Source organism: Crocodylus siamensis, chromosome 14 (genome assembly GCF_052110815.1).
Source record: "Crocodylus siamensis isolate JL-2025a chromosome 14, ASM5211081v1, whole genome shotgun sequence".
Classification (NCBI taxonomy): domain Eukaryota; kingdom Metazoa; phylum Chordata; order Crocodylia; family Crocodylidae; genus Crocodylus; species Crocodylus siamensis.
In genome coordinates this window covers 22,426,836-22,442,082 of record NC_143408.1, presented here as the reverse complement: position 1 = coordinate 22,442,082, position 15,247 = coordinate 22,426,836, and the positions used below count along the sequence as shown (strand labels likewise).

The following is a 15,247-nucleotide window of genomic DNA, read 5'->3' as shown; positions in this document are numbered from 1 at the left end:
GTTGAAGATGTAATGGGAAAGTAAAATATTAGATATTCTTGCCTTTAGGTTTTAGGGGGCCAGTGTGCCAGATTTGCTTGGTATATCCCCAATCTGAGCCAGATTGCTTTAAACTGGGTGTCAAAAAATTATAGAAGTCTGACCACAAATATGTGATAGGTGTATATTAGTGCCGAGCGCTTCTAAAATATGGCCCAAAGTGCGTTAGTTGGAACTGATTAAAACCTAAAATGGTAATGGGCTATCTCAGAATAGAAGAATAAAAAAAATGTACAGGAAGATAAGAATAGTTCAAACACAGCCTATTATCCTCCATATTATCAGGCCAAATGTATGAGACAAGTCTTTAAAATATTCAGCAAAGGTTTGAATAGGAGAAGACTGTAAAAAAGAGGGCTTAGTGAGCATTTTCTGGGCTGAAACTAGCTTATAGATTTCAGTAGCTGCCATCTCTTGTTGTTCATTTTCCATAAATATGGGTGGAAGGATTTTTTTGTGCATAAGAACATGAGTCTGTCTCAAGTTACGTGTGCAAATATGAATTTGTGCAGTTGTTCACAGTGAAACATTTTAGTCTAAGTTCAGCTGTCCCGGTGACTTATTCCAGCCCTTGTCTTATTTTTAAGAGTTTCCCAGGGAATTGGAGAACAGCAGATACCATGTGGCTAGCTTAGCAATCACACAGCACAAATAGTGGAAACTGGAAGCAATAGTGGCAGTAAATAGTCGGAAAGCATTCTGTGCTGAAACCATATTTTTCCATTAAACAGTGGATCAATAATTTAAAGTGCTTAATTTTCAACTGAGAGATAAATTGGGGAGGAGCGTGATGCACTGTTATCACAAACCTGAGCCCCATATACACACGGAGACAGATAAAGACATGGTAAGACTGGTGGAGACGGGAATGGCACAGAGGCTTTATTGACACAACAAACTGTATTCATGTTTGCAGAGGTGATAATGGCAATGATTATAGAGAGACAAATTGTCTTGGGGGTGTTGCAGAATTGAGAGAGAATATTTGGTCACATAGTGATCATACTAGGTCATAGCAGTGCTGAAAAAGGTCAGAAGAATGGTGAGAAATGAATTCAGTAGGGCGGAGGGTAGTGGTGTATCAAAAATGGGATGCTAGGAGAAATAACACTTTGAAGGCAGGGTTTTTAGGAATCTGGGTCGGGAGCTATTTTCTTTCCCATGGCTTGTAAGGAACTACTTTTGGAGGACTGTAGCAATAATATGCACCACTAGAAACCTGTCTCTTGTTCAGCTTCATTTTAGTTTAAGGAAACCTTAAGGCCAGTGGGAAATTAGCATTAGTTACAGCCAGGATCTAAGAGCAATCCTTCCCAAAAGCCTTTAGAAAATCTGATCTTTCAGTCGGTGAGAAAAACATGTCTTATATTACTCAGGCTATAAATGCAAAATCTTGCGTGCAACCCTTGCACCTAAGCTGCTGAGTTAGCTTTAGGCAATACAGTCGCTTGTCTGGCATTGTCTCAGGTAACAGGCAAGTGGGGAATAGACACCTCACAGATTTAATATTTAAATAACCTGGTTAATTTGTATTTGAGCTCTCCGGCAATTTCTGATGTATGAAATAATGATTGGAGCTTGAGAATTGACTGTAACCTCATGATAAGGCCTGTTGTGGATGTGGCGAGTCACTGGCAAGCATTCCCAGTGAAATACAGACACATCTGTCTTGTCAGCCCTACCCTCCACTTCGCTGGGGCATCTCAAAGGGGCCCTATCTGAGTTTCTGCTGAGCACCATTAAGCTTTGGGATGAGGTAAGAACTCTCTTGTTTGGTTGCTTTGCTGATTTCCTAAATTGCATTGTTTTCCAATCAGCTTCAGGTCACTCAGGATCTTGAGGGGTGGGAAATCACACAATCACTTAAAGAAAGACTGTTGTTGCCTTTACCTCTGGTCAGTTTAAAGTGTGATCAAAAGGTATGACCCAGTATGAGTTTGCACCGCTTGGTAACCTTTAAGAGGTTTAATAACTGCATTTTCTTATTTGCAACATGATTTTTCTCTCCTTTGTTGCTGTGTGCAAGGTCCACCCAATTGAGGGAAATCTGCAATACTTATATGAAGAGTGCTGTTGAATGCCTAAGGAAAGAAGCTAGAAAAATATAGTTTTTCCTTTCTGATTTCTTTCAGTTCTAGCAAGCTTAAGAAGCACAGAGAAAACAGTTGCAGTGTTCCTTTAAATGTTTAAACAGCTTTATTAGGAGAACTTTGTCCAGAAGTCCAGAAGCCAGTTAGGGATGGGTACGTGAACATTAAAGGGTTTAATGTTCAGTTTGGCTTAGCCTTCAGAAGTCAGGCATTCTTATGAGATTCACCGGTTCTTCTTGTGCTGTTCCTGGGAAATGAAATCCTTTGAGAAGGAAGCAAGCAAGGTTCTCTGGGGAGATGTGACATCTTTTATTAGACCAACTGAGTAGGTGGAAAAAAGTTCTTTGCAAACTTTCGGGAGCAGTCACCCTTCTTCAGGCATAGGGCAAACTGTTTTGTAGTATTTGATGCTTCTGTCTGTAGTCCCATCTGAAGCCACAAAGTGCAAGAAAAGCAGCTGCAAAGTCTGAAGAAGAACATTTTAGAAAAAGTTATTTGAAAAAAAAGTTTTTCTTTGAATTGGAGGCAAAAGTTGGTTTTGGTTTCTCCGTCCAAACTGGTTCATGTGGCCAGTTTCAGAAGCAGTAAACGGGAGAAAGACATGTGATGCAGAGCACCCCCCTAGGTCACTGCAGAATTTGTCACCCCCACATTGTCCTTTCCACCAAATGGTGTTTGCACAAAGGAGAAAAGGCAAAATCTTTGCATGAGGAGACAAAAGACTTGTTTGCCCTTTTCCTGAAAGGCTGTTTTGGCAGAGTGCCTAGGAGTGTCAGGGATCTCTTGTACCAAGCCACTCTTATCCAGCTGATAACGAAGAAACAAGCAAGATAGTAATAGTGGAATTCAAGGGGTTTTGTAAAAATGAGATCATGGTTCAGACATATACTTTAAAAACCTATTGGCAGGCAGGTCATGCTTTTTGTGTGAACAAGTCCCCATATTATTAAGTGCTTAATTTTTAATGCTGTTAGCTAATTTTGGAAAGTTTTCACTCTCTGCTGTAACAAAAAAAAGATGACAAAAGAGAGAGAGCAATGGCCAGTGTAGGGTATGCCCGAGGCTACAGAGAAGTTCCCAACTGGAAAGGCTTTGTCAGGTGAGACCTCCGTTCCAAGTGCTGAAGTGTGTAGTTGCTCAAGAAGTTGGAGAAAATATATTTCCTCACCTACAAAAACATAGTGAAGTTATTTTAGTCCCGCAGTTCTCAGAAAAGAGTGAGTTTTCATTTATTTAATTGTTTTCATTAATGCTTTTATGGAAGGTGTTTATCAAAATGTTATGATTTTGAACATTTCTTTTGCCCGGTTTGGGTAGATGGGCGAGGTTTTTTTCTGTTTCACTTTTTTTCCATCTTGTGGTTGAGAAAAGTAGAGAGGTGGAAGATAAAGGAAGGAAAGAAAGAAAAATGATGAACTGAAACCTCCTCAACTGTTTATTTCTCAGTTTCATAGGAAACCAAACTAAAAAAAACGCAACATTTTTTTTTTCCAAAAAATCTTCTACTTTATTAAAACAGGACACCTTTAATAGGGAGGGATCATACCAGAGTTGTGACATGTTTACCTGGCAAGACGTGGACATGGTCCTTGAAATGGGAGCCTAGCGGTAGAATCATTTGGGAAGACACTTTCTCTCCATCAGGAGCGTGCAGAGTTCACTTCTGGATCGGAAGGACGAAGCTGCCCGGCAGTCACTGGTTTATACTCTAGTTTTGCAGTGGCTGAAGCACCTGGCTTGGAAATGGATGCACTTCCTGGATTGGGGTACCCTATGTATCATCGTTTCAGCCGTCTGCAGCACTTAGACAGTGACAGCAGTAAACTTCTGGATTTCTTTAGGGCCTTGCTCTATTGATTTTCATCATTTTTCAGTGACTTCAGTAACTTGAGAGCATAGCTGTCAAAAAGTGTCTTTGTTTAATTGATTTGTTTCTATATGGCAGCTTCTATATGTGACTCTGGAATAGTCACACATGGGTATTACATTTATTAAAGACTCAGATCCCACAGTGTTGATTGTGGAATACAAACCTAGATGGGTGGAAGTAATGATAACTCTGTAATTTCAAAATCCTACCAACAATGCACAATGCAGGTAGAGTGGGAGGCAGAGGTGGGTTTTCAGGGGGCTGGAAACTGAAGACTGTGAGGAAGCACTGTAGAGTTGGAGAGAGGTGTGGAGTTCATTTTGGGTAGCAGGCACAATAGAGAAGTCGGCTGCGGTGCAGCAGGTGATCTTGCGTGAGCGGCTGGCTTGGGACTCTCGAGTAGGTGAATGTGAAGTGGGCCCAAGGAGAGGCAAGGTCTCCCTGGGGAGTTTTAAATACAAAGGCAGCAGTTTTGAACTGGATCCCTAATTGAATGGCGATACATTCTCACCCATCTCTCCCTCTCTCTGTGTTCCTCGACTTGGTCTACACTGCAGCAAGACAGCTGAGTGCAGTGGATGCAGCATACCTAGTCTTGCTTAGTAGCATTGAAGCTGGAATAGCTTGTAGTCACCTGTGTAAGCCCTGAGCATCCCAGTGCACTTATGTAGCCTGTGCTGAAGGATAAGGCACCCCAGCTACTCTGCTTTTGGTACCTGAGCAAGGTAGATTAAGGCTGGCTCTGAGGCGTCTGCTTTCCATGCTGCAAAAAGCACCTCTGATCAGAGCATGGAAGTGCTTAGGCAGACAAGGTTCTTGGGTAGATGTGATATCTTTTACTAGCCCAACTAAATAGATGGGGGAAAAGTTCTTTGCAAAGTTCCCAGCACAAAAAAAAAGCTAGCAAAGAACTTTTTCCCATCTATTTAGTTGGTCTAATAAAAGACATCAGGTTTACCCAAAGAACCTTACGTGCCTATGTCCATAGACCAACACGGCTACAACCAACAACCCTGGAAATGCTTCGTGAAGACATGGGATTCTCCTGGGAAGAAATGTCTAGGTTTAAACCTGGGCAGGTGAGCTCCCACTGCTGCCGGCCGGAGGAGATGCAGCGTGTACACTGGACCCTTTGAAGGAGGAAAAAATGAAGCTGGCAGGCTGGTTTGCATAGAAAATTGGCAGTTTCAAAGCAAAGAGTGACCTCTTGTGGGCCCTTCTTATAACTCGCCGATAGAAAACTGCTTCCTTTGCTCATATTCTTCCCCGCCAAGATGAGGTGTGGGTTGGCCTCCTGGGTTACCAGCAAGGGGAAGGAGCTGCTTGTAGGTATTAAGATAGTCGGTTAGAAAACAGAGCCGTGCAAAGCTAACTGAGTTGGAGTGGATGCACCCTTGACCCACTGGAGAAAGATTTCCTATCAGACACATCACGTTAGAAAGAGAGGAGCCTTATGTGAACCATAGCTCAGCTCTTAGGCCCTGGGAATGGCACTGGGTTCCCGCAGAGCTTCCTGCTTACTCTGCTATGGCGAAAAGTAATTTGCAAGATATTTGTGGCTGGTCCTTTGGACAGAGAAAAGCTCGGTTTTGCATTTGAAGGAGGGGGCTCTCCAGGTCACAGCTGCTGCATTCCCAGGACACCCAGAACCATGATTTCATAGATTTCATAGACATTAGGGCTGGAAGGGACCTTGGAAAATCATTGAGTCCAGCCCCCTGCCCAAAGGGCAGGAAGTCAGCTGGGGTCATAGGATCCCAGCAAGATTTACTCTTGAAGGTGTTCAGAGTAGGTGCTTGAACCACCTCCAATGATGTGGGGAGCTGTAATGCAGCTTGCACAAACAGGGGGAGTCATCTTGCTTCCCCCCATGGCTGCAGAGGGTAGAGATAGGCAAGCCATGTCAGGCGTGCCGCAAGTGGCACAGGCATGCAGCATGCATGTGCATACATGCAGCAGATAAAGGAAGGGGGAAGGAATATAGCTGCTGATAGGGCAGGGAGCAGAAATCAGAGCAACAGATTGGGCAGGGAGTACATGACAGGGAGCAGAAAGCAGAACAAGTCTGGGAAGGGAGCAGAAAGCAGAGCAGCAGATTGGGGATCAAAGTGGTACTTGGAGAGGGTGCAGGGCTTCATTTGTGACTTGCTTGCCCCAAAAGGTTGGCTGCCACCAAAATAGGGCATGATCTAGCAATGTAGAGCTGGGTGTCATGTATAGAGCCTCCATTATAAACGTGTTACTTGCTCTTCTGCAAATGTAAACCTCAACTGACATACAGGTGAAATCGGTATAACTACAGGTGTGACTTCACACCGGTTTAATTAATTGATGCAGCTTTGTGTGTAGACACTGCTATATTGATTTAAGGGTGTAGTGCCGGCAATTGCAGGACTAGCTTTAAACACACACAAAAAAAGCAAGGGATCTTAAAAATAATGAATCTGGGGATCTTTCTATTTTTCTTCTGGTTTCTGAGCCTTCTGCTCAGGTAACACTTATGAACTTCTCTCCATAACCACAAGAGTGCTTGTTTCGTTTCGTTTTGTTTTGTTTTAAGCAATAATGGACATTCTCCTAAAATTACCCGGCTCCAGAAAAATAACCCTAATCCCAGGAGTTGGGAGCAGGAGTTGGCTTGCAGCACCATCCAAACCAACTGGTGTGAGTCAATACACAAGCTGCACAGAGACAAGTACAAGCCCTGGGCAGTTTAGTTCTCCTCCTTTTCACTCTGCTAGGTGGTGGCGTCCCATGCTCTGACTGCTTCTCCCTTTCTGTCTCATCCTGCAGCAGCCAGCAGAGCAGCCAGCAGAGCAGCCACGATGATGACTCGTCCCGGTTCCTGAGTCCCCGCATGCGTGACGAGAGGTAGGTCCCTCCAGGATAAGGGAGCTGGGGCAATGTCTGTAACCCCTCAGGAAGGGGCTGTGGGCCCAGCCCGAGCCTGTTTTGGGGATTATGGTGGTTGTTTTCGCCCTGCTTTTTCATGTTCATCATCAGGAAGAGGCTAGCTCAACTCTTCAGAAGGGCCTTCTGGCTATATACATCTATATCTATATCTCGATATCTATATCGATATAGATATATAGATATATATAGGTTCTTTTAAAGATGAATATTCTCATATTCTACTTAGAAATCTCACATGTGCACTCTGGAGGTCTAAAGTCCAGGGGATGGGCTGGCACCAGGAAGGCAAAGTTGCCAGGGTATCTTCTGCAGCCACTTCTCACCATGGACAATGCCAAACATATTGTTGATATTATGTGAGCAGGACTGAGCTCTCGCTGCAGAGCAGGGAACCTCGAGGTGTATGAAACGCGGGCGCAGCGTGCAACACAGGAAAGAAGGCAGAACTTTAAATGAGGAGAAGAGTTTGGATGGGGCATGTCTGTATGGGCATTTCATAGTAAAGGGTCGATTACATTCTTGGAATGAGAGCGGCGTGGTAGGTCAGGATGAAGTACTGGAAAAGAGAATGACAGGTGTTGGAAACAGAAAATGTCGAATAAAAGAGGTGTTTCTGAAGGGGAAGTCAGGAGGAGATATCTGTCAGAAAGCTCTATCCTTCACTGTCTAGCATGCTTGGCTTGCTTTGACACAGACTGTTGTCATGCATTAAGTATCATGGTTGTCAAGGAAGTACTGTACATTGGTTGCTTTCTGTCTAAAATGCAAATCACTGTCACATACCTTGCCAGAAATGCAGGCTTTGGTTACCTAAAACTTGCAAGGCAGAACAGTCCATTGGACAGGCTACAGAGCTAGATGGTCTGCTGACCCATATTCGGTTCCTAAATATGGCATCAGACAAGCCCCTCTCTGTGCCTCAGTTTCTCAATGGAAATGCTTGACTAATGACGCTTATTCTCTGCCTTAAAGCACTGAAAGGTCCTTGAGAGATCACAAATCCAAAGTATCATTGATGTTGGTATTTCTGAAAGGGTTTGATTGGGTAAATTATTAATTGTGGAGCTGGCTTTTAGCTGAAGTTATCATCACTTTCTGTTGCCTCTACCAGAAAAAGCCATCCCAAAGAGCTTGCCAGTCTCCCTGGTACTTTGTCACTTTTCAGAACCTCTCTGGTCCATATGCTAAAGGAATGAATGAATTGCTTTAAAATCACACTGTGTCACCACTGCCTTCAAAATGAGTCCAAGGTGCTGTAGAGACATTAGCTGATTAATCCTCAACATGGCCCTGCAGTAGAGAAATACCATTTATTAAGTTTACATGTAGGAGAACTGAAGTACGGGGGGGTAAATACCCCAGGCCACCGACCGTGTGTGCCAGTGACAGCGATGGGATTAGACACCCAGGGGCTCCAGCCATCAGTTCCATTCCAGTAACCTGTGGGCCTATTTCTTATTAACGTTAAGGCCCTTTTATGCTGGGAGTGGTGGCAAATTGTAAAGGACACATGAGGACTGGATCTATTCCAAGCCCTAGAGATGTCTGATAACTCTGGCTCAGCTCCACCGTGCCTGGACTTGGGCTTACTCACTTCTGGCTGTACCTGTCTCTCGTCAACAGCAGCACTAACAACTGTACACTGGGAAGAAATTTGTTGGCACGGGAGTGGCTTTTGGAAACCAAACTCTTTGTTATGCTCTTTGCAAGTCAAATCTGTGAATTTGCTTTCCCTGCATTTTAGATGCTGCACCTTCACCCTTTGCAAACATCTCTGTTAACTGATCATTAGGTCCTCTATCCCCTAAAACAGTCAAACCCCATCTTGGATGTGGTCTGTATTGCTAGGTGCCTCTGCAGGACTGACCCTGAGAACTGTTCATGATTGACCTATTCATAGATCCATAGAAAAATGAGAGTTGGACGGGACCTCAAGAGGTATCTATTTCAGTGGTTCTCAACCTTTTTTGTACCAGGACCCAGTTGTAAACACCGATGGCCAGTCCCAACTCAGTGCCACTCGCTTTCAGCCCCCTGCCTTCAGCCCCCCAGTATGTGGGGCAGGGGTGCATGTGTGGGGCAGGGGGGGTCTGTCTGTGAGGAACAGGGGTCCCCAAGCAGCCCTTTGCAGGCAGGAGCTCTGCCAGCCTGCAAGGGAAAAGCCACAGTTTCCCATGCTTTTCTCTTTTAAAGGAGAACCCGTTTTTAAAGTTTATTCACAACCTTTTCAGGGTCATGACCCATGGGTTGAAAAACACTGATCGAGTCCATCCCCCTGTTCAAAGCAGGACCAGCCCCAGCTAGATCATCTCAGTCAGGGCTTTGTCTAGCTGGGTCTTAAAAACCTCCAAGGATGGAGACTGCACCACCTCTGGGTAACCTGCTCCAGTGTTTTACTGTCCTCCCCATGAGAAAGTTTTTCCTAATATCTCTAACCTAAGCTTTCCTTGCTGCAATGTGAGCCCATTGCTCCTCATTCTGTCATCTGCCACCAGTGAAAACAGTGCAGTTGTATCCTCGTTGGGACCACCCTGCAGGTAGTTGAAGCATGTTTGCCTAATGTTTTGCCCAACGAGTTTAGGACAGTTCTTGGATATCCAGGGCAGTTGTCTGGTAGGTTGGTAGAGACTGCTGTGAATTTTCAGAACCAAGTCTAAATTAATATATATTCTCCTTGGGAGGTTGATCTGTTTTCACTTCAAAACTGCAGCATTGGCACAAAAGGGACTGAAAAGTGAATACTGATTTTTGCATGTGATTCATTATCATTGTTTTGCCCAGAGCAGCAGGACTAGTATTAAATATCCTGATTGATCTATTGGACCAGACACGGCCCATTTTTTCCAGTGCATGTGAAGAAACACAGGGTGTTCCTGCAGCCCCTTTATGTTGTTCAGTACTCATCCTTTGACATGATTTATATGGTATCCTTTAAGCTTATGCTACATCTGAGGTTTGGTTTCTTGCATTGAACCAGTCCTGTTAGTCTGCTACCATAGGTCAGCTCTGAAGTCAGGCAGTGTGGATGAAGGCTTTTACTCTTCCCAAGAGTCAAGAGCTTTGGCCAGAACCAAACTGTGCTGACTTGGTCACTGAACCAGGCCCAGTCCTGACAGAGGACCACTCCATCCCCACAGTGCTGCAAATTCATCCCTGTCCCCTTCATAAAGTACTTTCTGCGCTGCCTGTCAGCTATATACCAGCCAATAATTCTCAAGCCACAATCAGTGAGCATACTTATGGAGCTGGAATTTGCTTGGCTTACATTGGTTTTTGACTGCAACCTGCAGGGACAATAAGCAACTGTGCACACCCTGAATTGGTAGTTAATTGTCCATTCTTCTTTGCTTTTGTTGCTGCAGCTAATGTGAGATGGCTTAGCACTTTTGCAAGGGGTGACTGTGCAGGGGTTTTTGCACTCTCGCTGCTCTGCTCCTATTGGAATAGGGTGCATAGCTCTTTAAGACACAGCTGGGGTTAAAAGCTTTCTGATGGCAGGAATACTTCTTTCCTAGGGTGAGCTGAGGGCACGTCCTCCCAGCTGGGTTTCCTCTTGCTGCATCACAAGTCCAGCTTATTCAGTGTTGACTAAGGCAAGCTCCCAGTAAACTTGCCTTCCCCATAACGGAGTTAATGGGAGATGGAATGAGTAACAGCCTTGCAAAGACCTGAGGATCTGAATCTCAAGAGAGGATGAGCCAACCCCCGAGAGCTAATTAATAACCCAGCGGAGGGTTTGGCTCAGAATTAGCACTTAGTAGTTGTAGCTAACCTTTTTCTCCATATGTTTCACTCCAATTATCAGTCTCAACGGTGCTGTTGATCCTGGGATAATTGACTAGCTGGGAGCAATGCATACTACTAGGTCAGAGGGAAGCTGACAGCAGAGCAGATGGGTGCTGAGATCATACCTGGGTTCTGTCTGGCTAACACATGGGAGCATCACCTTAGCCTGGGATTGCAAAACTTAACAAGGTAAGGCCTGAGAAGTACTTAGATTGGAGTCCTATGGGCAGAGGAAGAAGTGATTCAGCGGGCAGTTCTGTTCTCCATAAGTCTGGACTGAACCAGAGTGCTGCCATGGTCCTGCCCCGTCTGGCTGGAGCTGCTAGGATACCTGTGCGTTACATCTGACCATTTATAATCAGCATTAAAGGTGTCAAGACTGTTTCTGCAGTCAGGACGGTCCTGAACTTACTGACCTGTCTCTGTCATCGGCTGATCTACAGTATTGCTTCAGCTTATGTTTAATTCCAAGCAGGTTTTTTGTTCCTTTCGTTGAAAAGGCAAATATTTAACATGACCTAAATCCAGGGATGGAAAACGGCCTTAGAATCACAGAAAATGAGGGTGGGAAGGGACCTCATGAGGTCACATCTAGTCTAACCCCCTGCTCAAAGCAGGACCAGCCCCAGCTATGTCATCATAACCAAGGCTTTGTGTGTCCGGGCCTTAAAAACCTCCAAGGATGGGGACTCCACCACCTCTGGGTAACCTGTTCCACTGCTTTACTACCCACCTGGTGAGAGTTTTCCTTAATATCTAGCCTAAACTTCCCTTGCTGAAACTTGAGACCATTGGTCCTTGATCTGTCATCTGCCACCTCTGAGAACAGCCCAGCTCCATCCTGTTTGGAAACACCCTTCAGGGAGTTGAAGGCTGCTATTCAGTCCCTCCTCACTCTTCTCTTCTCCAGACTAAATAAACCCAAATCCCTCAGCCTCTCCTCATACGTCGTGTGTCCTAGCCCCTGAACCATTTCCACTGCTCGCTGCTGGACTGTCTACAATTTGTCCTTATTCTTTCTGTAGCAGGGGGCCCAAAATGGGACATGGCAATTTACACTGAATAGAGGTGCCTTCACCTCCTTTATTGGCAGTTGCGGTGTTGTCCAGCTTCTATGCTGACATGGGGTTTGTAATCTCTCCTTGGTAGCAGTGGCTCTTGTTCACTGGACTGACAAAGACTTATTTGTTTGGAGCTGGGTATAGTGTATTAAGGTGGCTATGAAATAGCAATGCAGAAAAACTCCAGCGGTTTGGAGTCTGGGCTGGATTCCAATAAGCAGCATCCAGAGGTTTAGCTTTGTGGGTACACCTTGAATCTGCCACCCCAGCCTGAAAATCAGACAAGGTGGGACTTTCCCATTGTATGGATTGATTTTTTTGTCACGAACAAAAGGGCCCCCATTTAGGCTTGGAGTGCAGCTTGTTATTGCCCATGACAAAAGCAAAGGTATAGTTCAACCCACTTGCCCCTTCTATCATGCAGCAGCTCTGAATACAAACAGCTACTCCAATGCACTAACCAGTGCTTTCATATCCCTTAACTCTTTTGAAAGTTTTAGGGGGCTGGACCTGATGATTTCGTGAGGTCCCTTGCAGCCGCTAACATCTATGAGTCTATGAAAGTTCAGAAGCAACAAATAGACCCTGCAGCATACTGCAAAATCAGCAAGGCCAGGTTATTTCAGAGTGGGGTTAAGCAGCATTTCAGAGACCAGGAGCACTTACAAAGCACCCTGCCAGAGAGAGAGAGAGACTCAGTGCCTGCACTTCCTCTGACATATGTGAGCAATACCGCTTGTAGTATTGCTCACATATTACTCACTGCTGGGCTTAGTTGACTAACACTGTATTTTCTGTTACCTAGTTGCATTCCCTTCCTCACCCCTATCCCTCTTATGTTGGTCCCTTGCTTGGGTGCTCTGTATTTCCCTTCTGGCTTAGTAAATGGTAAGAGTCATGAACCAAAAAGTTGACAAATAACATTAAATCTGCTGGATCTCCAGAGTGACACGGGGAGGGAGGAGGCCTGTGATGACTTTTGACTTCACTAAAAGTTTTGCATGAGTTTTGGTCTTTGCCTGAGTGACATAAATCCCTAGGCCCCCAGCCTTTCCATGTAACCCCTGTTCAAAAGCATCCTTCAGGTGCTCCATTCCTGCTCACACCTGCATGGCTGATGCAGTGCACGTGTTTGCGTGCGCTCCTCTAATGGCCTTTGTCCTTCTGAATACATTTCTCGGGTGGCCCTGCACTCAGCAGTCCTTGCACTTACAGCAAGGAGCAAGAGTGTATCCCCCGTGACATCGAGTTTCCTGTGCAGCTTGCCAAGATCTGAGGACTGAACACCCTTGTCCCTCCCCCCCGGCCCGGCACACCAACACCTGACATCACGCACAGGTAGAGCTCTGCGTGCTGCACTGTTTCACTCCTGCAAAATTAGGACAGAGAGAGAGAGAGATAGCAGAAGTACCTGCACCCGCTCAATACTCCTGGGAAGCTGCTGGGAGCTGAGTGAAGATATCTCAGTCTCCAGCAGAGGGATACTGCACCGATAGAGTAACTCCAAAAACGATCATAAAGAGGAAGATGTGATTGGGGTGGTTACTATCTTGGCTGTTTCCAGCCTTATCTTAATGACTTGCCAGCACGTCGCAGCAAAGGTGATGCCAGGGATGCTGCCAGCCAAGTTGACTTGCAGGTGACCTGGCTTGGCCGGACCCGCCTGCACACCCTGGAGCGCGGTGCCTGCGCTCTGGGATACTTCCAGCCAGGACGCTGCTGCTGGCACCTTGCCTTCCCGAGGGATGTAGGTACCAGAACTGGCCGAGGCACAGCAGGGCACAGCCATGGTTCAGAACCCGTGCCTCGAGAAGGTCTCCTGCAGCACGGTGGTGAAGCAGGCCTGCCATCTCCGTGTGTCCTTCTTGAGGAAAAAACTCTCCTTCCTCAGAGTCATGTAAGTCGCCAGGAGCGTGCGTGCGGCCGTGCGGGAGCTCTCTTCCCTGCGCCGAGGCGGTGTCTGTGCAGGGTGGTGTTCAGGTGCCCAGGCAGGAGAGCTGCATGTGGGCTCTATGCGGGCATATGCGGAGCGGTGGGAAAGGAGAGTGAGAAGAGAGGCTCGGGAGGAGGGTGGCCTTGTAGCCGGGGTGATGGCGAGTGTTCAGGAGGTCCGGGTTCAGTTCTTGGGACTGAGATTTCATGACCTTGGGTGAGTCGCTTCATCTCTCTGGGCCTTGGTTCCCATCTACAAAAATAGGGGGAGAATCTTTCCCTACCTCTCAGGACCAAAGCGAGCACAAATTCGTTAACATCTGAGAGCTGCTTGGGCGCCGAGGTGCTGTCATATAAGGAGAGCTGAGAGATCTCATCTCCAAATAATCTCAGTCGATGGCTAGAGCTCTGGTTCAGTCTTTGGACTCCTCCTAGAAAAAGCAGACCTGGATAGGATCCCCAGGGCACAGACCTGAGGTTGTTAATCAGTGCCTGGAGCTGAGATTGCACACGGGTTGCACTGAACTTTCACCCCTGCTGAGGGCAGGCTCAGTCTTGGGCTTTCTTGTGTTTGAACCGCAGGCTTGTGCTTCACTGCGACCCTGAGGCAGGCTGGTAGTGAGGGCGTATCAATACCAGCTACTGAGCCTGTGAGAAACTTAACTCAAGCCTTTGGCTCACGTGCACAAATACTTTGGATGCAGTCGTGCTCACATCCAAACCAGCTAAGGGCAGGAGAGGAGAGTGAGGAAGGTAGGTTGCGGAGAGGAGCGAGCGGAGGGGACGTGGGACAGCGTGGTGAGACGACAGGAGCGACGGGGTGGTGGGTTCCAGGCTGCACCCAGACACCGGTGCTGGGGAGGACCGTGCATCTCAGGGAGGCTCAGAAGATAAAGTGTCCTGTTCAGAAGTCCCACTGTCATGACAGCTCACTCATTCTCAAAGGGCTGCAGGCTGTCAGCTGTGATAGCTCACCTCTGAGCTCCATGGAAGTGCTCCTGACTTCCACTGGTGTGAGTGAGTAAAGGGTCACATGCATTTTCTCACTTAATGCTGTACCTGAGGTGCACAGCATACTTTACCCCAGCTCCTTGCGACTCTTCCCCTTAGAGACAGCGGTGTTAGTGTTAATGCAGCTTCCATCCCTGTTCACCTGCAGACAGAGGCAATGCATGCATGACCCCTGCCACAGCCGTACCTTCAGGGAATCTTATTCCCAAAGCCCAGGCAGCCAAAGTCAGTGGGGCCCATTCAGCACAGCCAACAGGAGAACGTGGCACTGTCCTGGGACTGGGCAGTGGTGGATGCTCCTTCCCTCTGCCTCTGGGCGGAAAAGGCCAGCGGGCTGTTTGCTCACGTGCCTGGCCACAGGGCCTGTGCAATGCTTTGCTCTGATTGTTCTGGCAGGGAGAGGGTGTCTTGCAGCTGTATGGCTCTGAGCAGGCCAACCCGATGCTGGGTCCCCTGAGCAATGAAAGAGAAAAAACTTCCTCGAGGAGGGGAGGGAATGGACGGGGCTTTGATGGAAGAGGGTAACTTGGGAAACAGCTCTTTCA

At 46.6% G+C, this 15,247-nt stretch overlaps 1 protein-coding gene across 3 annotated transcripts in view; it reads left to right on the top strand.

The window, feature by feature from the left end:
• The window catches only part of GRAMD1B (GRAM domain containing 1B), a 180,088-nt gene that overhangs the window by 61,245 nt on the left and 103,596 nt on the right, over positions 1 to 15,247 (top strand). For all 3 annotated transcript variants that reach the window (XM_090026803.1, XM_090026805.1, XM_090026804.1), the window contains one exon: positions 6,793 to 6,870. In XM_090026803.1, the coding sequence (XP_089882929.1) occupies positions 6,793 to 6,870 (78 nt within the window). The remainder of the gene's footprint in view (positions 1 to 6,792; positions 6,871 to 15,247) is intronic.